Source organism: Cygnus olor, chromosome 3 (assembly GCF_009769625.2).
Source record: "Cygnus olor isolate bCygOlo1 chromosome 3, bCygOlo1.pri.v2, whole genome shotgun sequence".
In the NCBI taxonomy this organism is placed as follows: Eukaryota; Metazoa; Chordata; class Aves; order Anseriformes; family Anatidae; genus Cygnus; species Cygnus olor.
Window position 1 is genome coordinate 104,453,195 of NC_049171.1, and position 23,555 is coordinate 104,476,749.

Genomic DNA, 23,555 nt, shown 5'->3' on the forward strand with positions numbered 1-23,555 from the left:
TAAAAATTAAGTTATAGTATCTAGGAATAAAAAAAATAAGCATTTCTAGTCTTAATATTGCTTCTAAAAAAGGCACAGTAATTCTATTAATTGTAGAGCTTTTAACAGTAATGAAATAGTGCTTATTCATTTCCGTTGCTGACTGCAAGCACTTGCTTATTGCAGAGCCAAATTTAGATAGTGATGGTTATGTTAAATGATTTAATGTATTTAAAACATCAGTTTACTCACCAAAGAAGGGAGAGATGAACCTGGATGTCTAACGGATTTGATTTTCATAAGTCTGCCATGCCAGTATGTTGGTGAATGAGACCTAGTGTTCTGTTGTTTTACTCAATAATCATCTGATTATATATATATATATATATATATATATATATATATATATGAGATATGAGGAAGGAGGTATAAAGAAGTCCTTTAAATGGTGTAATACTGCTCATAAAACTGTTTTTTAAAATTGATGCACTCATATAGAAGGTCAAAAGACCAGAATCTGCCACAGAAAGACTGAATGTGAATGTTTCTTATACAGAGTTACTGTCTTAACCAAAGTGGACAGGTTCTTCTAATTCAAAAGGTTAGGTGATTTGGGTTAAGAAACAAAAATGAGAAATCTCAACTTGTAAAATTCAAGTCTTTAATTATCAAAAGGGAAGGGCCTGCTCTTAAGAGGTACTGGAAACTGCTTGGGAGACACTGCAAATCCCTCAGTTCCTCCTGCAAATGTTGGCAGTAGTGGGTACTAAGTACTTTTTAACACCTAGAAGAATTGGCCGATACATTATCTTTATAATGCTGTATATGATTTTTATCCTGACCTTCTCCCTTAATTAAGGCTTATTTCGACAGGGGAGCCATTGATTCAGTGAAGGAAAATGAACTCTGTAATCTGCTTTCCCCAAATTGAACTTATTTTTATTACTATTAATTGCTGCCACTTAGTTCTTGTGATGTTTTAATTGTTTGGATTTATTGAAACAATCATAGGATTCATTGTACTCACCTGAGAAATAGGGAGGACAATGATAATTTATGGATGACCCAATGATTTTAAACCACTGTTACTCCACATTCAAAGATTTATGCAAGCCAATCCATTGTGTAAGTAGATACCAGTCTATTTCTCCCTTTCTCTTTCTGTAATAAAATCCTGCATTTTCAAAAGACTGCCAGCCTATAACAGAGGGCATGCAGAACCCTGATTTTACTAAAACAAAGTTAAGGACAGGTTTACTTAGAGTTTTGTTTTGTACAGAACCATGAAATTTTCTGCTAGCTGTAGGAAAGGTTGTGATTTGACCAAGACTGATGTTTAAATATGTTAAGACTTCACTATGCAACTTGATTCATGTTAATGAAATAAAAGAGTAGTCTTTGAGAAGAGGTGAAAGGCAGTGGGGAAGCTTAGGAAGTCAGAACAGAAGAAGGAGATGATCAAGCAAAAAGGAGCTGGACTGAGTGAGCAAAAGAATAAGCGAGACAGAGAGAGGTGAAGAAAGATGGTGACCAGTAACACTGAAAACAAATGGCAGGATATCAGGCAGGAAGAACTGGTCTAGATGGTGGAAATGATTAAGAAGTTTGACCTGATAGAAAGTGATTAAAATAAATGATCCAATTAATTAATTAGAACAATCAAAGTTAATCAGATAGGCAACCAGGCCGAACTAACTTGATGGATAATCTGTTGCAAGGCAGCACAGGGAAAGAAACCAAGTGAGAATGAGGGAGATTCAGTGAACTGTGAAAATTGATGAAATACAAAAGAATTGATCAATTAACATTTAAAATAATCAAATGAGAAGACAAATGTGTTTAGGTGGAAGTTGGTCCCCTTTTCTGGCATGACTCATAGATATCAAACACACCAATGAGATACTACTGCATTGTAGTGGTGCAATGCATAGAGGATTGAAGAACAGGATAACTCCTCTTTCTTTACTACAGTAAAGTGTTCTGTAGATTTTGGCTCAGGGCACTTCTACATTTTGGGTCTTATTTTCTGAAGTATTTGAGTTGAGCTTGTTTCCTCTGTCTAAGACATCTCATTACTAATCTGCCTGTCTGGCCCTTCCCTTTTCTCGTACAAAACTTCCCTTCTGCCTCAGGGAGTCCTGCTTGCTTTCTACTGCCGTTCAATTTCTGCACAGATTATTTCAACTAGGTTTCTTAGCAAACCAATTGCTGAACCAATGCCACAGACATTGCTTGGTAGTTTTGTGCTGTATCTAGTGTGAGAGAGATGTGGCACATTAGTGTCAGCAGTGACGGATACAGTAAAGTAGGCACTCTGCGATAGGACAACTAAAACCAAAAACCCAACCTTGTAATTCTGAGTCAATTTCATAATACATAACTAGAAATGCCATCTGACAAAACCAGATGCATCAATTTTTTCTTGAAAAAAATAAGAATCAGTAATGTGGGGCCAAAGTTTTCTGAAAAGGAGTGTATTCCCCTTCAACAAAGCAGACTTCTTTATGCTGTATTTGGAAACTCACAACCAGTAGCTGTACATCAGATCATTAAACCTGTGTGTTGTCATTCTTTTGCTTTGAAGTCATGGAAGAAGTTGGGGAAAGAGAGGAACTTTCAAAAGCTGCCAAGTGACTTAGGAGCACAAATTAATGAGAACTGTGCTCCTTAGTCCCCCAGGGTTTTTCAAAAATTCCATCATTACTGCATTGCACTGAGGCTTGCCTTCCACCTGTGACGATGTGAAAGGAAAGTCTATACACTCTGGAGGCAGTCTTAAGGAGTACCGCCATAAATGAGACATACAATGCTTTCATGAATTGAGAATTTGAAAGCCCTGCTAGTAAGACACATTGATCCAGAAGTCACACACAGATGGTAAGACCTTAAATTACCAGTCAGGTTTTATTACATAAAAGAAATCTTAAGAACTGAAATGCAGAAGTTTCATACCACTGGGAGGCTGCAAAAACCTAAATGAGTCAGCTGGATTCTGGGTCCAATTCCAGACTGAAGTATATTGTCCATGGGGCATGACTGATGGAGTAGCAGCAAATTTGTAAGCAAAACAAGGTTTAGAAATGCTTTTCAGATTTACAAGGAAATATAATTTAGTCAGCTCTTACAGAGAGATTTATCATGTTCCAAAAATTATATCAGTGTTGGATTTTTCATTTGATGTGAATAGAGATGAACAAAGCAACTATTTTAATATCTTAAAACTTTGAGGGTGAGAGGCAATCTATCCATTTTTGTGCGATGATGGATTGTGGCATACTGGGATCTAAGCTGTTCTGGTTGATTTGTGTGAGCCACAATCTGAAGTAAACAATTTTGCAGAGACTGCAGCACTGAATATTCCATGCACTTATGCCCAAATTATATAGTGGATTTTTAAGATGTCATTTAGAGCTGTAAGTAACAACTGCATAAATCCAGCACGATGGTATACAGTACAAAACAGGATGAATATGAAATGGAAGAAATTATATTTCTGTAATAATATCAGTGTTAATGTTCATTTATAGGACGTCATTGTTGACTCCTTAATCACCTCGTGGAATAACTGTGTATGTAAATGTATTCATGGACATAAGTTGATATTAATGAAACCAGAATGGAAAAAGAACAATCACTCTAAGATCAGGAACAGTAAGTGTAGGGTTTTGGCAATGGTGTCAACTCATCAGGTACTTTTATGGTACACATGAGTAACAAAACAGTAGTAAAGTGACTTATGTGTCTACAGAAATTGCCATGTGGCTTAGACAGCAAAGTACCTCACGTATGTACCGTATGCAAGCTATTTCATGAAGTAAAGAAAATAAAGTGAGTAACTGTGAAGTCACTTGGGTAAATCTGCTAGTGGAAGTTGTAAAGCATGTTGCTTCATCGGTCATTGTTGGAGTTTTGACCACTTGCATCAACTGAAGATCTGTCCCAGTGTATTTAAAAGCTTTTGAAAAAGGAGACACCTAACATTTTTGGTAGGAACAACACTGTTTTTGACCTCAGTCTTGTCATTTCTTGTTTCTTCACAGCCAAAAGAAGAGTTTGGTTTAAATTATAGCTGTCCTTTCATTGTTGGTAAAGGAGGCTAAAGCTGATGCTTAGTGTTTGAATTATGCATATTACTATAAAGTTTTATACATTTTTAAAAAATAGATCACAGAATACATTTTTTAGGAAGTGTACTTTCTAAAAATATAGCTTACTACTAATGAAAGCAAATGAGAAACCCAAAATAACTGTTTCTGTGGGATGCCATAAAAAGGTCTACTCTGAGATATATTTAACCAGTTCATCTTCACACAGAATGCTTTGCTGTGGCCCGTCTGTTTTCCTCAAATTTTACCTTAGCAGCATCTCCAACTTGCTCTGCTCCCAAGTGAAGTCAATCAACTTGTCTCATTTGGACAAGCCTGTTCCTCCTTTTTCTCTCTAGTCATAAAACATTCCTGCCTATCTAATCTCATAATACAACCTTTAGGGCAATTATTATTCCATTATAAATGTATATTTTAGCAAGTAGTCTTCAACTTCTTTGTTGATCTGTAGAATGCCATCTAGTTCATGGCTTCATGTAGCTTGCCATAAATTAAAATGTGCTTCTATTTGCTTCTTCTGTTATTAGCAGTTACAGACATCAGCAGTGTCCGTAAAGCATTACAGTGTCTTTCTCAAGTATAATAGCAGTGAGTACACTCCCTGGTTTATATTATTTTTTGACACTTCAAGTACAGAGTACATTCTTTTCATGTACAATTAATGTAATTGCCGAAACAAAACCAAAGTGTCATGATGAGGCAGGATGTCACCAAATGGAAGTCAGTTTTGCAAGTTCACTCTTTCTATACCGCAATCGCACAGCGATACTGTTCTGCAAATACTACAGAGGAGTTTATTACTTTTCCCATTTATTCATATTGTTATACCATCTGAGAGCATTACTAACAGGTGTGTCTGGTCTGTGCTGTGCACTGAGTACAGGCAAAGGACAAAGAAATCAGATCGTAAATACCTTAATGCAAGTAGTAAGGGAAGTGTCAACAGAAGAATAAAGATGAGCAAAGCCCTTTGGCTGGGCCACAGTGAGTGAACATTAGATTAACTGGTACCTGGGATGGAATTAGATAGGAGGAAATGGAAGCAATTTTAAATGTCCCTTTCATCAGTCTTAGAAATGAGAGAGAAATAGTGAGTGAACAGAATCAGGCCATTTGTGGCAGTAACAATAACCAACAATTTACTGGGGTATCCATAACAAGTTTAAATTGAAGTACTTGGCTAATGGAACAAGAAAGAGTAGCACTGCTGTCAGCTTTGAGTTTTCAGTTAATGCTAGACATCGCCTAAGCTGTAAATATGTTGGTATAATTGAACACTGTCTCTCGAGAATCTTCTTATAAAATTGCACTTATTTTGAAAGTTACTCAGGCAGAGAGGTTGGTCATTGCAGAGCTTCATTGTATGCCTAAGAAACTTTCTGTACTTGTGTGGGTTTTATCCAGTACCAATTGTTCATAAAGAGTACATAGGAAAAGCATTAGGTGAAGTAAATATGGTTTCTTTTCCAGTTTACAAAGCCAAGCAATGGAGTTGTCCTTTTCTCCATATTTCTTTGTCTTAATAGTATACAGACCTCTTTTTTAACGTCTAAATGTTGCTGATGTTGGCTCTTTTTTTGTGTGTGTGTGTGTGTTTGTTTTTTGGAATTTGAACAAAGGCCAAAAAACATTTCAGGTGGATAGGAGACTAAAAAATGTTCTCCTGGACTCCTGTTTGCAAAGCTTATTTCCAAGCTGTTCAGCACAATTCTCAGTTTAGACTTCAGCTGGGAGTAAAATCTGTATAATAAGACGCACATCTAATTCACAACACACAGGATTCATCTCCCTATTCAAGATTTAGTTCAGACATTCAGATGCTTTGTTGTATGAAGTTAGACAATGTCGTATTCATCTTTTGTGACTTCAGCTATCTGAAAGTTAGGCATCATGACAAAGCTAGTCTCTAGGGTCCCTCTATAGTCAACAGAGAGAAAAAGAGGCACTTCAGAGAGCAATTCATTCTACCTTTAGCATCATAGCATCATCAGAGTGTCAGAAAGGGGACAATGCTTTGCTTGAAGAATTGTAGCCTAGAATTTCTAACAGAATTCTCCTTTTAAAGCCAGTGGGTGCTTTAGTACCTGTTATCTATAAAGTCTGCCCACTGATTCCTCACTTTTGAATGAAAAGCATCAGGTAAGGAATCATTAACAAATAGATATTCCTCAATGCTCACTGGTTAGCATGCTAGATAAATCATTCTATAGTAATTATTTTATAGTAGGAGTGGTTTATTGAAAGTCTCTTAGGATAAACCCTGAAAAGACTAGCAAGACTAACAGTGCTATCCAGGAATACTATATAACACTGACATTGACAATACAAGTTTCATGCATGCAGCATTGACAAGATGTTTCCAGTCAGACTTAGACTGTCTGGGCTTGGTAAAAACAGACAAGCAAACAAGCACCAGCTATGCTGGGAAACCTGTATAAGTTATAAATATAAAGCCAGATATTAGGCTTGGGTTTTAAACTGTGATACCCTCTGTAGATATTTTATGCATGGGTCTAGAAAATAAAGTATATTTCTGAAAACAAACAAACAAACAAAAGTCACACTGAAGAACATAAGAACATAGAAGTGGTTTCTCAAAAGTAAGGTGGTTGTTGGTAGAACCAGAGCTACACCAAATACTTTCTAATACAGCCTTGTAGATCACATTGCATCTCTGCATCCACACAAAATCATTTACATGTAGAAGCTTTGTTTTTTGTTGAGCACATTCTTAGAATCATAGAATGGCTTGGGTTGGAAGGGACCTTGAAGATCACCTAACTCCAACCCCCCTGCCAGAGGCAGGGATGCCACCCACTACATCACGTTGGCCAAGGCCCCATCCAGCCTGGCATTGAACACCTCCAGGGATGGGGCATCCACAACTTCTCTGGGTACCTGAGTGTACTTGTCCAAGCCATGGGCTGCCAGCTTCTCCAGGAGAATACTATGGGAGACCATGTCAAAGGCCTTGCTGAAGTCTAGGTAGACTACATCAACAGGCTGTCCCTCATCCACCAGGCGGGTCACCTGGTCATAGGAGGATATGAAGTTGGTCAGGCAGGATTTGCCTTTCATGAACCATGCTGACTGGGCCTGATCCCCTGGTGGTCCCGCATACATTGCATGGTTGCGCTCAAGATGACCTGTTCCATCCTTTCCTGGCACCAAGGTCAGGCTGACAGGCCAGTAGTTCCCCTTACAACCCTTCTTATAGATGGGTGTCGGATTAGCAAGTCTTCAGTCATCTGGGATCTCTCTGAATGACAATGACTGCTGATAGATGATGGAAAGCGGCCCAGCAATCACATCCACCAACTCCCTCAGCGCCCTCGGGTGGATCCCATCTGGCCCCATGGACTTGTGACAGTCCAGCTGGAGCAGCAGGTCTCTAATGGTTTCCACCTAAACTGTGGGGGGGTTCTTTGGTGCAGCCCAGGACGCAGTTGGCCTCATGAGCTGCAAGCACGCACTGCTGGCTCATGTCAAGCTTTTCATCCACCAGAACCCCCAAGTCTCTCTCCACATGGCTGCTCTCAATGAGTTCTTCTCCCAGTCTCTACTCCTGTTTGGGATTGCCCCAACCCAGGTGCAGCACCTTGCACTTGTTGAACCTCATGTAATTCACATGGGCCCACTTCTCCAGCCTGTCCGGGTCCCTTTGGATGGCATCCCTTCCTTCTTTGGTATCAACTGCACCACTCAACTTGGTGTCGTCTGCAAACTTGCTGAGGGTGCACTTGACCCCATCGTCTATGTCATTGGTGAAGATATTGAAAAACACAGGTCCCAATTCCTTTATGGGAGACCTCACCGAAGGTTTTTTGAAAAATCTACCTAAATTGAGTTACATTTGGACATTGGATCCCATGTTACTTTCTACAAAGGGCTAATAGAAGATCCACATTGTTTTTTCAATTACTTCCTTACCAGTAGATGCAGTTCCCTCTCTTGCATTATCTTGCTTGTTCTTATTACCCCTGTGAATGACTGTCACTTCTGTTTAAGCAGAACTGGTAACTCAATCCCTTAATAAAGGCCTAAGCAACATTACTTCTAAATGAGGTTAAGATCTGTATTATGTGCAGCATTTGCCTTGAACCTTAATTCGTCTTACTTCTGCGTGGATATCTGGTTACATTCAGGAATCAGTCATTTCAAATCCAGTTCTTTGAGATCATTGAGATCTCACCTAAATTTCAACTGACAGGACACATCTTTGACATGATGCGACATTGAGAATCACATCAGGGAATTAATATTCCATTATGTTAGTATAATCAATGTGTCTTCTTCATCAGGAAAATATAAAACAAAAAGTTTCTTTTGTTGTTTTTTTTTTTGGATGTATCATTGTAGCAAGTTTTTGTTGTTGTTGTTTATATGTTCATTGTTTCAATAATTTTAAATAATTCTCTCTGAAAATGATTTCCTATACGTAAACACACCTTTTTATCTCCAGCTTTAATTTAAAGAAAGGTCCCTCCTTTGTAGTTCTATATTAAGACAGAATTTCCTCTGACCGTGGTAGATACCTGCAGCTGTTTTATTCCATTCTCCTTGTTGTAGAAACAGGCTTGAGCTGAATATCTCTAATAAAGACCAAACTGTGCTTAGAAGTTTTCCAAAAGCTGCAAAGGTAATGGAAGTTGAAAGTCTGATGTTCCTCACTACACCTTCTTTTTAAAAAAATGAGAAATGGAAATACCCACTCCTCCATAAATTGCCTTGAATGGGATAGTAAGAATATTTTTGTGTGTCAGAATTATTTCACTTATTAGAATGACATCTTTTGAATAGTGACTAGTGCACAGCCACTGTGTTCCTCTACCTTGTTGCACCACTGTATTGTGGCCTTGCTCCTGTAATCTTTAAGCAGGTAACAAGAGTCTGTAAGATGTTTAAATGCAATCCAGAGAGCAACAGCAATTTGAAAATTAGATAAGCTTACATAAAGTCCTCAGGTTGGTAAGAAATGTTGCTCTGGACTCAACTGTCTGAAATAAGTTAGGGAGTACTTGCACATGCCTCTTCCCTTGTTGATCAGAAGGTAAAGCAGTCCTTAACAGATGAAGGTGTTAATCTCTCCTGCCAATGCAGCTGGAGAAGTATGTCTGTCTGTTCTCATTGCAGTCCAGTTTAACTCATTAGCATGGACAAAGGGGAGCTGAAGTGTTGTTGCTAAGGCTTGAGCCTTGCACTGCCTGAGAATTGTAGAGGGGAATATCTTTACCTTGTGAATTTCTGACTGTATATATGAAAGTAGTTGGGGTCTTTTAATTGACAGAGAGTAGCATCCGTAAAATACAGAGGGAGAGACTATGACTTGTTTCCAGTTGTTGGGCCAAATATTTGTTATGAATCTCAGGTCCCTTCTGTGGCATTTCTTCCTGCAATTTCTTCAAGAAGCAGTTCTTTGTTGTACTAAGTATCAAAGCAGAACTCAGAGACAGGCATTTCTTGAGAGTACCTTTACAAAGCATCTCTCTGTCTTCAAACACGTGTCCACCAAAGAGAAGCTTAGATTCAGACTTGGTGCTGGTAGAGTTCTGTTACAGTCTCCACCACAAATAAAAGCAATTTTCACTTGAGTTTTGGAAATTTGAGCAGTTCTAATAGTGTCGGGTACTTCAGAAATAGTCTGGAAGTCATTCTGGTCAGAAATTGAAAGTCTCTGCTCATGATCTCAAAATTGTAATAAGTACTCGGTGCTTCACCTACAGAAAATTTAATAACTTAGCTTCCAGAATTGACACCATCTGTATATATTGCTGAGTGAAGTTAGCAATTTATATCATTGCATTTGTTAGTACCTAATTTACTGCATTAATCAGTGAATGCCAAACAGGTTTGCAGATTGCATGCAGATCCCTTTAATCTGTCACCTTAATTGTCAGTGACATTTTTAATGTTGAATTTCTATTAACTATTTTCCATACTGTCACTCACCGAGAAAGCAAAAGCAGAGCACTATGTCTTTGGTGCTCATGAGAAACTGAGTGAATCAATGGTTGTTTTTCACATTGGAAGCATGCAAATCTGAGGTTCCCTCAGTGAAAGCTGTATTTAGCCAATATTTGCATTTTTTAATAAAATGGAGAGATTGTTTTTAATCACATCAGCCCTAATATGGTAAACAAATTTCCTCTTTGGTGCAGTGTCTGAGTGATTAGATTTCACGGGACAGGACCAAGCTGAAATGATCCACGGCTTCTTCAGACAGTTGCCCCAACGGCATGTGGTAATGATTCCAGTGATTCTGTCATCCTCAGTATTGCAATTAGCATTTACTGATACGATCAGTATAGCCTTCCACTTTAGAGCTTCCATGTGTTACAAAAGGGATATGTAGTCTCTATTTTTATTCTAGGTTTGTTAAAAATGCAAATTTGGTGAGACAAAACTGAGCAAAATTCTGGTCAAATTTAGTACGTATTTTGACCAAAAAAAAAAAAAAGGGAAGAAATGGTAAATTTTAACACCTTTTCCTTTTTATTTTTATTTTTTAATTTGAAATATGTTAAGAGGCATAAATGAAGATTAAATATTCAAAATGAAGCAAATTTTAATTTTATTTTTAAATAATAATAAATATTTTATTACAGATCAAATAAAAGATTCTAGACTAAAGCTAAGCAAACATTTTCCATTTTTAGGGGTCATTTTCATTTCAGGTAAGCTCTTAAAAATGAGATATTTTTTCTGTGCAAGGAAAAATACACTATTCATGCAGCTCTATTTCTAAACAATAGGGAGACCACATAAACCCCACAAGGTGTAATTTCTTTCTGGCACAGGCAATGAAATGGAAGCTTGGAGAAGTGAAAAGACTTGTCCAAGGTCACAGCATAAGAGCCAGTTTGGGAATCCTGATGGTCGGATTGCTTATTTGATAAGCAGCATTTCTGAAGGTGGCTGGCTAGCAATTCAAGGCCCCTACACACAGAAATAGTGTGTTAGGGGCCTTGAAGTGGTGGTGGTTTGAAGTACCTCAAAAAATGATGTTGGGTTGCTATGTTTTCACCGTTTTGCACACAGTTCTTGGTTATGTACTTCATTCTTCCCTTTCTTGGGTATTGGGAAAAGGATGACAGGCTTCTTATTTCTGCGGATATGCTGGATGAGGTGATTACTTAGTCATGATCTACCTGGAAGAAACCTAGTGACTACTGTGATACACCTTTCACTTGTCAGAGACCAACAACATTGTCCAAAGACCCTCCCAGCAGGAGGATCTTTTCAGAGAATGCAGTGACTGTTACCCATAAAGATGTGGCTGCCATGAATGCTGAGACCTGTGAGTTTTCTGATTATGTTACTGCCTGTGGAACAGTGGATTGCTGATTTCATCCATATTAGATGCTAGGACAAGGTACTTTTAACATCTTTGTGGTATCTCATTGACAGACTGTTTAAAATTATAGTAGTCACTAAAAAGCAATGGTAATTAGATGTGGGATGGGAAGAAGAACATGGTTAAGGCAGAGTTGAGAGCCTTCAGTGTACTTACTGCTACATAACAGTCCTGCTGATGTTAATCAAGACATCGTTGCTAAGGAGGCAGGGCATTTTTTTCTGGTTTAAGTACAGATTCCAGGGCAGTTGGTTTTGTTGGTGGTATTTCGATAAACTTCCGGAATGTAGATTCCCTGTATGTTAAGGTCAATGTCCCAGTGCTGCAGAGATGTGAATAGTTGTCTGGTGACATTCATTATAGCTGGTAAACTGCATCCACATCCCATTAACTGAAAGCCCCAGGACGGCTGGAGGTCAGGTATTATAACTGCTCTCTTTATAAATAAATATACACACACAAACATATATATCACGTCTAACACCTTTGCACTCAGTATAACTTAACTGCACCATGGAGGTGATGATGTACAGCTGAAGATGAATGGTAGTACAAGTTCAGAGCAACCTGTGGACCATAGTAAAAAATAGAAAGTGTTTGTGCTCCCTAAGATGATTGACCTCACAAAGATTGCAACCACTTAGAGATAAAACTTAATGAAATGCATTCAAAAATTAATCTTAAACATTATTTGGTCTTTTAAATTGATACTTCGAGACCAAATTGTGTTTTAAGTTTAGACACATGCAAATGTAAAATATCTTTTATGTCTCACCTCGTACATTTTATGGCCAAAAGAAAGTTTGGTGGTTCTCTTTCATTTTTTAGTCTGTTTCTGCTGTTTTTGCAATCATAAAATCAAAGAATAGTTTAGGTTGAAAGGAATCTTAAAGATCATCTAGTTCTAACCCCCTTGCCAATGGAAGGGACACCTCCCACCAGACCAGGTTGCCCAAAGCCCCATCCAGCCTGGCCTTGAGCACTTCAGGGATGGGGCATCCACAGCTTCTCTGGACAACCTGGTCCAGTGCCTCACCACCCTCTGTGTAAAGAATTTTGTCCTAATATCTAATCTAAATCTACCCTCTTTTAGTTTAAAGCCATTACCCCTTGTCCTATCACTATATTCCCTGATAAAGAGTCCCTCCCCAGCTTTCCTGTAGGCCCCCATTTAGAGGGAAGACTGGAAGGCTGCAATAAGGTCATACCAGAGACAGGCTTCTCCAGGCTAAACAACACCAACGCTCTCAGCTCCTCTGGACCCGCTCTAACAGGTCCATGTCTTTCTTATGCTGTGGGTCCCAGAGCTGGATGCAGTACTCCAGGTGGGGCCTCATGGGAGGGAAGGAGAAGGGGGAAAATCACCTCCCTCGACCCTTCAGCACTTGGTATGATGCAGCCCAGGACACGGTTGGCTTTCTGATCTACAAGTGCACACTGCTGGCCCATGTTCAGATTTTGTCCACCACTAAGTCCTTCTCCACAGGGCTGCTCTCAATCCATTCATCGCCCAGCCTGTATTCATGTTTGCCCCAGAACATACCAGAAGACGGTAGTGCCTGAAACCCAGGTGGTTTTCTTGGAATTTTAATGTCATCTCTTCTCATGTTTTTCCCTGTTATCTTCAGTACCTACCTCTGCTTACATAGAGCCAATCACTGCATTCTGCTCTGACATCTGTATGTTTGTTGTTGTTGTTTGTTGTTTTGCTGTAATCATTTCCAATTCATAAGTTTTCCACATGTTCAAGGGTTAGCACAAGCCTCTGGCAGAGCCACAGACTACAGAAAGTAGTCCTTCTCCAGGCTTTGTTTTATGTCCAGTGCCGTTGACCTTCAGCAACTTTGCTCCTAGGATAATTTCATTGAAGTGTAGCAAGGCTTGAAGTACAGCCTGGCACACAAGAGCAAAGAACTGCTACTTCTCCATCCCTTTTGACTGTCTTCAAAGCACCATGATGTAGGCAGCCTTCAGTGCATTCAGCTGGAAGAATCAGCAGTGTCATAGCATCCACCAACATATTGATGTTCAAGGGCATGTAGAGGTAGGCTAACACTGCACTTATGTCTTTTTGCTTCCATGGAACCGAAAGCTATATACCCCCCATCCACATTAAGTCTCTCCCAGTGGCAAACCTGTTAATGAGTGACCAATGTTATTGCTCTAACTCACAGCAAGTGCTCATGTGCAATTTCCTTTTGCTTATGCTTTGAGTTTTTGAGCTATTGCTGCTTTGTTTTTGAATAAAGTGGAAATTTGCTCCTTAACAAAAATTTGTTGCGCTTGTACAGTTACAGCGTCACAGGGATTGGCACAGTAGAGAGTGGTGTGACATAAAACTTTCTTCCCCAGCAAGCTCCTGCTTCTACCTCTAGTAACTATTGCTTTTCCACTGTGGGGCCACTGCTTTCCACAGAAAAACATTTGGCTGTGATGTGAGCATGCAACACTGTACCCTGCTGAAATGATCTATGTGCACATTCGTGATTGTGTTGATTTGCGCTATTCCACCTGTCTCCCACAGCAACTGGTCAGCAGTAAGGCCATAAACCTTAATTTAATGCTGCTGACAGCTAGAGGAGAGATGCTGCTTTAAACAGTTATAGAAGCAGAATTGCGTTTTAGAAACGAGAAATATGATTTCTATCTAAAGTGATGTTTGAATGTAGTAGGTGTCATACCTTTATTTGTATTTTTCGTGACAAGGCATACAAATGTACCTCTGTTTACTGTTTTGGCAATGCTGAAAGAGTATGCCTGAGAGATTACTGAGATGCTACTGTTGCAGGATTGAGAGAGAGGTTATATATGACCACAGTGGAGTCAGTTCTTGATGATCCAAGCTGTCTTCTCCAGTCTACTGCTTCTATAACTTTTTTCTTGCATCTGGGCAACTTCAGAGCAAAAGGTAGAGATTGGAAGAGGAATCAGAGTTAGTCTGGTTTTGGCAGTTCATGATCTCATGTCATTATTTGAAACTGGTTGCTGCATGCAACAAATCCACTACTGGGTTGTGCCTGGCACTAGGGAGTATCACTGGGCAAAAACAAACTTCAATAATTTGAGTGGATTTGAACCCAGCCTTCTAGAAAGCAAAATGTGAAAGATCACACTTATTTCCTATCTGATCAACTGCTACTGGTTTACCCCCCGAAAAAAAGCATGCACTGTTTTCACGTCCTGTCTCCAGTAGCTCTGTTTTATTTAAATCAGTTCTATGTCTGATGTTGAGAGTGGAGCAGTGTTAAATCTGCTACTGTTGTCTATAAATAAGACATTTGACATCTTAGCCAGTTCATGATTCTGTCAGAGTCCACTGCATATGGCAAGAGCATTCATCGTCCAGTGAGCCAGCGATCAGCCCTATGAGCATTTCCCATGGTGAAGGTTGCTGGCTGATAAGAGCTGGTCTCTAAGTCCATTCAGACCCGGAGAAGTCTGATGGAAATGGCTGAGTTAATAGGAGAATTTGGAGCCTTCTGTTCTCTCTCTCCAATGATTGTATTTTGAAAAATTCACAGAAAAACAAAGAAAAGATTCTGCTGTTTTTTTTTTAGTTATTTTTGTTCTCTTTGATACATTTTTTAATCAGTTGCTTACTGTTATAGTAATCAGTGCTTTTAGGAGAAGTATGAAAGCTAGTTTGTTGCTGGGTTTTAATCTTATAAAGATGCAATGCTAGTTTAGAGAAAAGGTACTCAAATAGCAAATGTGGTCTGATATTGAAACACTGGCAACAGAAAGCAAGCAAAAGAAAAGACATTTAGGATTTCAAAAAAATTACTCTATCCCATTACATCATAAGTCAGAATGTCCATATAGAAGGAAGAAAACCTTAAAGATCTGCTGTGTGAGATGTAAAAAAAAATCCAATGACTATGTGTACACAATGTTTTGTAAGTATTTGGGAACAAATATTAATTTTCTGCCCCACTTGGCCCCTTTCAACTTTGTAGATACCCCAGAATATGTAGGTACTGATGCATGCTGGAAAATCACACTTTCTTTATAAAATTCTCTGGTGCTGCTGCTGTTTACTTGCTTCCTGATAAGTTTTGGATGTGCTGTTGGAGTTGCTTATTGCAACTGCTTATCGCAACTTACTTTCAGTGAGCAGATCACAGGAGAAAAATACATGTTACTGGGAGCCCTAACCAAAAAAAAAAAAAAGTTGCATTTTGGGCAAGATTTATAGGAAGAAAAAAAAATTATCATGTTATTTATTGTGCTCAGCAATTATTTACTGTCTCAGGAGCAATGAAGATAAATAGTAGGACCTCAGTCAACCTCCCGAATTAAAAAATGAGAAAGTGTGAAATAAAGCTTTCACATTCCATATTTTTGTTTCATTTTAAAGAAGGTAGTTGTTGCTGTAAACTTGGGAAAGCTACATCATGTGAATATTGATTTGAGGAATTCATTCAGACAGAAGTTATGGACAATAACTTGACCTGGTCAAAAGCATTTCCAAGAGAACACAGAGGGCCTGCCTAGTCTGAACGCTACCTCATGCTACTGAAATGTGGCATGGAGCAAGCGCCTGCTCCTCAGGTGTGCTATGAAGCTTTCTTCAGTATAAGGAATCCTACTGGCATTAGGCAAGGCTAAAGGAGCAGGCATTTTAAAATTTGCATACCAAGTATAACATCCCTGCTTTGAAACAGCAGCAGCAGCAAAGAGGGAGAGCATGTTAGAACTGAGCTGGCTGAATTTCTGACGTAAGAGAGTTCCAAAACAGTAACTTTCCACTTGAGTTTCCTGTCAAAAAAAAATAAATAATATATATATATCTTTGTCTGAATACAAGTGTTTTAGATTTCTTGGTTTTATGTCAATGTTTAGTTACATATTGTAATCTCTTAAGTCATTATTTCTAAACCAGAATTGTTATGAAATTTCTGTTCTCCAAAAAAATTTTGGCATTTTTATTTCAGTGTAAAGTATATTTTGAAATGTTGAAATTTTCTGTAAAATGAACATTCTGTTTTCTACATCGCTCTAAGAGGCAACATTCCTTACCTTGGAGTAGCTCACTGTGACAGTGGTGTCCCCTTAGCATGCAGGACATCTTATTTCCTTACAAATGTTAAAAAAATAAATTTCACAGAGCTCCTGGGATGAGTTTGTTCCCATTTTACATACAGGAAATAAAATATGAAGTTTATAGTCAATTTATATGACTGGAAAAATGGGTACGTTTTCAGGCATACAAACATTGGCTGCTATTTCTGCCTGTACCAGGCAGTCTAATAACAAGAGATTACCACCTCCTACAAATGTGGCTTTACTTGCATCCCTAGGCAATGACAACAACAGTACCAGTGCTGTAACGAAGATTAAAGCCAGAAATCACGAAGTGCTGACTAATTTTGGCTGCCTGGCTTGAGAAATCTGGCATCCAATCTGTTTTCAAAGCATTTTTTGAGGACATTGTATTTTTCAAGCATATCTCTTTCTGGTCTCATTTGCAGCTGTGATTGGTAGGCTTTTCTGAAGATCTGCAAACAAATGTCCTGGGGTGGGTACCTGGAAAATGAAGGCAGTCTAGTTGGCTGTGAAAGTTGTACTTTATCTGTCTGCCCTGTATCATGTTGGAGTTCATTGGCTATTTGCTAAGGATGGCGGCAGTTCCCTTAAACATGAACTTCCCTCACTTCTTTCACTCTCCTACATCCTTCATTTTGCACGTTCCGACTTCTGCAGTGGTGGAGGCAGAGGTATTACAGACTCATTGACAATGGACAATTTAATTTGTCCTGGGATATCGCTATCCTCAGCGCCAAGTGACCTATCAACCTGCATATGCCTGCACTGCTATAAGGCTGACAAGTTAGAGATGAAGAGCGAGGAAACAACGTGCCCACAAGGAATGGGCGAGTTATAGCAAAATCGATAATCAAAAACTCCCCTGAGTTCTCACTATCCTTTTATAGCTAGGCAACAGTTTTTCTTTGTTTCGTGCAACCTTTAAATCCCCAACTACGCTCTTTTCAAATATGTCTGACTCAGCGGCTTGAACTCCCGCCAAAGAAAAATGAGAAGATAATGATGAATACTTGTAACAGGTGAGTAATATCAGCAACGGTCCACAATCCATGGTTTTCAGTGACATTCAGCGGCTGGAGGGAGGAGCATGAGACTGCAACACTAGTCTCTTACAGTATTTTTAAAGAGCTGTAATTAAACACTAGGAAAGTTCTCTTTTTTGAGGAGTAGTGTGCGTGGCAAGATAAGCAGGGTGGAATTCCATGTGTGGATATTTCTTCCTACTTAAGTGCAGTTAAAAATGGAAGTTTTCACTTTGTATGCATACAGGGTCTTGCCTTGAGAACCAACAGAGTCAGAGTCCAGTTGTGTCTGGCTGGGCTCCTCAGAGACAGCCCAGTGAGCCTCTCCTTGTCTGTGGAAACCACACAAGGGTGCAAATTCATCACAAATCATTGTAAATCATCTGTTTTGCGGAGCACAAGCAACAGTTTTTTTCACAGCAACCAAGTAATTGACCCATTAGCCTCTCTTGTTTTTCAGTGCACTGAGTGGGAGTGCTTTACCTGGCTGTGGTGGTCCCAGGTTGCAGTACCATTGAAAATTATGGCCTGAGAAGTTCTACGTAACACTTGAAGTTACAATTATGTTCAGCTTGATTGATCTTGCATGATAATTAGTAGTGCAGCCAGTTGGCAAGATAAGGGATATCTTTGCAGAAACCTGTACGAATTTGTCTTCTCTTCCTCTTGGCCAAGTGTGGTGGTAGTGAGTTTAAGGTTCTCATTTTTTACCCATCAGTTGAGCAAATGTCATGAGTAAACATACTTAGCTACACTTCTCAGGGACCAATTTACCAGAACTTGCCAGTACAAGTTTCTCTGCTGATTAAGGATGGAAGAAGAGGCAGTCTGAAAAAACCTGAGGAACATCTGCTGCAAAGTAAATTACATCAGCCTTGGCCCCACAGTCTGAGCAGTAAGTTGCTTATCCTATGTTAGGCTAAGCCATGCAATTTTTGCCTTTCATGCTGATCATGCTGCACAAAGACTAACTCCAAAGTCATAGTGAATCAAGAGCCCGGGCTGTATCATTTCTGTTCAGGGTCTGGTAATGTATTTGAATATTGCCAAGACTGGGCTGTGTTCAGAAGCAGGACGTGTGAGGTACAAAGTAAGCACTTGTTCCCCAAGGAGTTGTTTGTTTCTCCTTTTGATTTAGAGCCTGAAACGCCATTTGTTTAAAGTTGCTGTTTAAACAATGATTTATAAGACTCCAAGCCAGCTATGGTACAGCTTAATGATTACTGTACTTTATGAATGACACTGGCTACATAAACACTGCTGTAAATATAAAGGATGTCTCCCACAATTTTTACTTTGATACTTATTTGATGCAATTCATTTTCCTTTCCTTGCACATCTTCTATGTAGGAGTCTAGACCACTTAACTTAGTGATCCAGGTCATTCTGGCTCATCTGGCCAGGAATGGTAGGGGCTGGGAAATGAAAAGTCAGATAAAACATCTGTTTATGTTACAAAATATTTTAATTGAAGATTAAGTTTCCTTGAGCTTGGTTGCAAACATCTGCATCAAATGGCCCGTTAAAAGGGTCGTTTGTATTTGGATTTTTTTGATTAGGTATTTTTCTTATTAGTTTATCTTCTCTTTTCTCCAATTCATTTTGCCTTTGTGCATACAGTAAGCAAGCAAACATAAGGCAGAAAAGTTCATGTATTGTCACAGACCCCAGTCTTTCCATCAGTTGATGCTTTGCTATTTGTGTTCTCTAACCTATACAAAGAGCATGTATGTATATGTGCATCTAATGCAAATCTGAGCTAATTCAAGTGCCATCTCCACAAAAATGAATGAGCATGCAAACCGGCTGTTTCTTTTGAAGGACATTCTCCTGGAATTACCTAATGTCTAGCTGCAACTGATGGCTTTTAATACCACAGTGAGTTTATTTCAGGGGATTTGTGCTTTTGGGATGCACGAAAGACACCTGGGAAGACAGTAGATGCTCTTGAATGCCTCAGTTCCATTAAAATTAGAGTTAATGCAGTCCTGTGCTTGGAAAACCAAGTGTCTTTACAAAGTTGTAACTAATTGAGTAAACAGAACAACTCCATTGCCTACAAGACCCTCCTCTGAACATCTGCATATGATCTTCAAATGCAGCATCTTCTGGGCAAAACACAGAGATTGCTGAAAAGATTGCAGATAAACCAAGTGGGATATGAGAGTTGGTAATAAATGTGGGAATTCCTTCAAAAGCATAAGTGGCAAATATGTGGCAAAAATTCAGAGAAGCAAAAATACTTCTAAATTTTACTAGGACTTCAACATTTTTAAGGAAGTCACGATATTTCTAACCTAATGGAATCATTCTGGGCCTTAACTCTTATCTCGGGTGGTACTTAGGTGTGTACTGGGACCACAGTGCCCCACGGTTTCACTGCATACCCCAAGGAGAAGGGATCACTTACTGAGTTACTGGAGTCACTTCTCATTTGCACACTGGGACTGGTTTGAGGCAAGTGAAGAGGAAAGGCAGTGTCTTTTAAGAGAGCATTTTTGCAAGGAGCACTGCAAGGGCAAGGAGGATATCTTCTACACTGCCTTAATCCGTTATCAAGGGGCCTGCAGAATTTGTCAGCAACGAACTGGGTTGAGTTACTTGGCCTATTTTTTTTCTGTGAAACTCTCCTCTGTACTCATGCTTTGACCCTGACTGAAATACAAGGGCACCATGCAGCTTGCATGCAGCAAGACAGAATTGCTCCAAGGCAGTCAAAAGAATCGAGCTGACAATAACAAAGATCACCCTTTTCAGGAGCCAGGGTCTTTTATTAAAAAAATTTGACATGTATTCCCCCCACTCCTGAATTGATTTGCACCATAAAATAAGCTTGAAGAGAAGTAGTGGTTGTTTTCCTCCATGCTTCATTAATTTTTAGTTTTGGCAGGTAATATAAATAAAACTATCAAGTGCACATCTAATTGAATCACCAATGATTCCCAGCTCCCTGCTGTAACAGAGAACATGATGTAGCTGCACTGTTTAGCAAGCATGGATGAGCTAGGCAAACAATGGCTCACTCTGCCCAGAGGCTTTGGTTTAATCTTTAGTACTTACCCATTTAATATGAGACAGAGCAGGAGTTTTTGCAGTGGGGAATCACAGCACAGACCTCTTTGTACTTCTAGACTTGCCTTCTAGGAGTGATGAACTGGAAGCACATCTGTGCAGACCGTCAGGAAGGTTTCTTTCTACATCCAGATTATTGTGGAGGGGGCTTTTGCACTTAGCAAGCTTGGCCTTCTCCATACATACTAACTGGAGGCTGGTGTTAACTAATTCATACCTCCTGCAGGTGACTGATCTGGAGCATGGATCTTAAAAAATAAAATAGAATAAAATAAAATAAATAAAATAAAATAAAATAGCCAAATCAGTCCTTGTCTTGTGTATCACAGCCACAGTCAAAGGATTCAGGTTGAGAGAAGTCCCATGATAAAGAAAATTATGCTCATCAGGCTGGATGATCTCTGACTACTCAAGTGACAAGGGAAAGGAGTGCTTCCAAAAAAGGACTGTGCTAAAGGTCCTTAGCACACTAAGGGTCCTTAGTACTCAGGATCATTTCTGGATAGATGGTACTGGCTGATTCTGAATGGATGGTGCACATGTTCAGTGACACATGTCACAGAAGTTGGCTACTTTCCACAACATTGTTAGCTGCCTTTTGCTGCTTGGCATAGGGAAAATGAATTAGTGATTTTTGTATCTTGGTAGATGTAGACTGCTGTAGGACTCCCTGATTCATGGGGAGGGGAGTGCAGGATGCAGGAGTGGGAAGGGGTATAGAAGAGAAAGAAAACTGTAAACAGAAGTCAGGCTGTTTGTTTTTTTTTCATGTTTTGCTTTGTTTGCTTGTTTGTTTTCTTGCAGAAAGAATATCAGGATATGATACATCCAAGTCATAGGTAATACATTTTGACAGGAGGGTATGATAGAAGCTAGTATTCTTTCCAGGCCAAGTAGATACATTATTTCTGATCAAGAGAGAGACTATATCAGTCTTCAGGACTGTCAGTCTAGCAGTAAATTTGCGTACAATTAAAAATCTATCATGCATATCATGTAATTCTTGAGAAATATCATAGAGCAGGCTGTAGGATTTCAACCCGCGTTTCAAGTTTCAGAGCTGCCTTCCAAATAAAAATGACAGACATGCATGAAGAACTTAAGTTCTGCATTAGGTGGACTGTTAGGTATTTGGCAAGACAAACAGGTTGAACAAAAATAAAATAATTACTTTATCAAGTAATTAGTGGACTAAGGGGGTTTCACAAGGTTTTTCTCCTGTTCAGTGTTATCCAGGATCCTATGGCCTATTGGCTTGGAGAAAGACAATTCAGTAACCTGAAATGGCTTTTGTTTTCTTTTTCTCTAGGATCTGCTTCTGTCTCAAAAATGGCTTTGGAGGGTTCTTTCATCTGCTGGAATGGTACATCGATCAGGCTGGGCCAGGCATGTGACTTCATCAGAGACTGCCTTGAGGGAGAAGATGAGGGAGATATGTGCAGTGAGTAAATCCAGACCCCCAGGCCATGTCCTTTTTCCTTCTGAGAGAAGCTGAACAGCTGCTTCCAAAAGCACAGATTGTTTTGAATTTTAATGCCTGAGACTTCAGTAGTAATGAACTAATTTGGTGCTGTCAAAAGACCAGTGTCCTCCACAACACATGCACTTTCTCTGAATGTCTGCCTAGAATGGACCATTCAGTATGTTTCTGTACCGGCCTTCATTAGTTCTGCAACAGGTTCTTAAGTTGCTCTCAGTGCTTCATCTAACAAAATCCTGATCAAAAACTGAAAGAAAGAATAGCTTAAATAGCTACATGCCTTATAGAATAATGAAACATGTAGCTTGTTTTAGTGTCCTTAATCAAAATGTAGTGCCCTTAATCAGCATGTGGCAGAAGGAAGAGCAAGAAGAAAACTTCCAAGGTAAGAAAAATGAGTAGAGGCAGGAGGTTGTCTGTGACCAGCTTCTACTCCTGTGTCTTTGTAATTACGCTTGTTTTTGGTCCTCTCTTCAGCAGTCAGTAATTGAATAACATAGATCAGAACCTAGATAGCAATCTGCATTTTCTGAAAAAGTTCTATGCCTAAATATTTCTGTAAATGTGTTGCTTAAATTAGATACTTTAGGACCATCCTTTAACCATCTTGAAAATGCCTTATCTCTTTTTCTGTACTTTTATGTGTTCTACCTCCATTGTGTTTCCCTTTGTCAGTCTACAGATATTGAGGAGTGGTGGTTTGTTAGCCATGTAGTTAACCACAGAAACAGTGTCATCACTGCTGTCTTGCAGCTGCTTAGAACCAATAATGCTTCATATTACTGGTATCAAAACCTTTTGGCCTAAGAACTTTACAGCAGAGATCTAAAAAAGAGTCACAGAATCACAGAATGGTTAAGGTTGGAAGGGTCCTCGGGAGAGCATTTGATCCAACCCCCCTTGCGCAAGGAGAGACACCCACAGCAGGTTGCCCAGGACCGTGTTCAGATGGCTTTTGAACATCTCCAGTGAGGGAGACACCACAGCCTCTCTGGGCAACCTGTGCCAGTGCTCTGTCACCTGCACAATAAAGAAGTGCTTCCTGATGCTTTGACGGACCTCTCCTGTGTTCCAGTTTGTGCCCACTGCCTCTTGCCCTGTCACTGGGCACCACTGAAAAGAGCCTGGCTCCATCTTCTTTGCACCCTCCCTTCAGGTATTTATAGGCATTGATAAAATCCTCCCTGAGCCTCCTCCTCTCCAGGCTGAACAGGGCCAGCTCTCCCAGCCTCTTCTCACAGGAGAGGTGCCCCAGTCCTTTGATCATCTTCATATTCAGACTTCATAATGGTATTTCTATTTTCTACATTTTAATTAAAAATACTTAGTGAATTATGCTAATGAGTAAGTTGAATGCATTGTCATTTCATTGGAAGTACAGAGACATATTATTTACCACTATTTAAAATGGATCAGATATATGTCTGGATATACAGTCATGTCTATCCGCTATAAATGGTTCTGCCTTGTGAGGGTAATACTAGCGAAGTCTATGC

General features: G+C 39.4%; 1 protein-coding gene across 5 annotated transcripts in view; it reads left to right on the forward strand.

Annotated features, from left to right (window-relative positions):
- Nucleotides 1-23,555, forward strand: part of ALK (ALK receptor tyrosine kinase) — a 313,946-nt gene that overhangs the window by 211,616 nt on the left and 78,775 nt on the right. For all 5 annotated transcript variants that reach the window (XR_005818022.1, XR_005818023.1, XM_040550717.1 and 2 more), the window contains exon 6: nucleotides 21,889-22,020. Coding sequence is in view for 3 of the 5 variants with exons in the window: in XM_040550717.1 (XP_040406651.1) it covers nucleotides 21,889-22,020 (132 nt within the window). In the remaining 2 variants the exon portion in view is untranslated. The remainder of the gene's footprint in view (nucleotides 1-21,888; nucleotides 22,021-23,555) is intronic.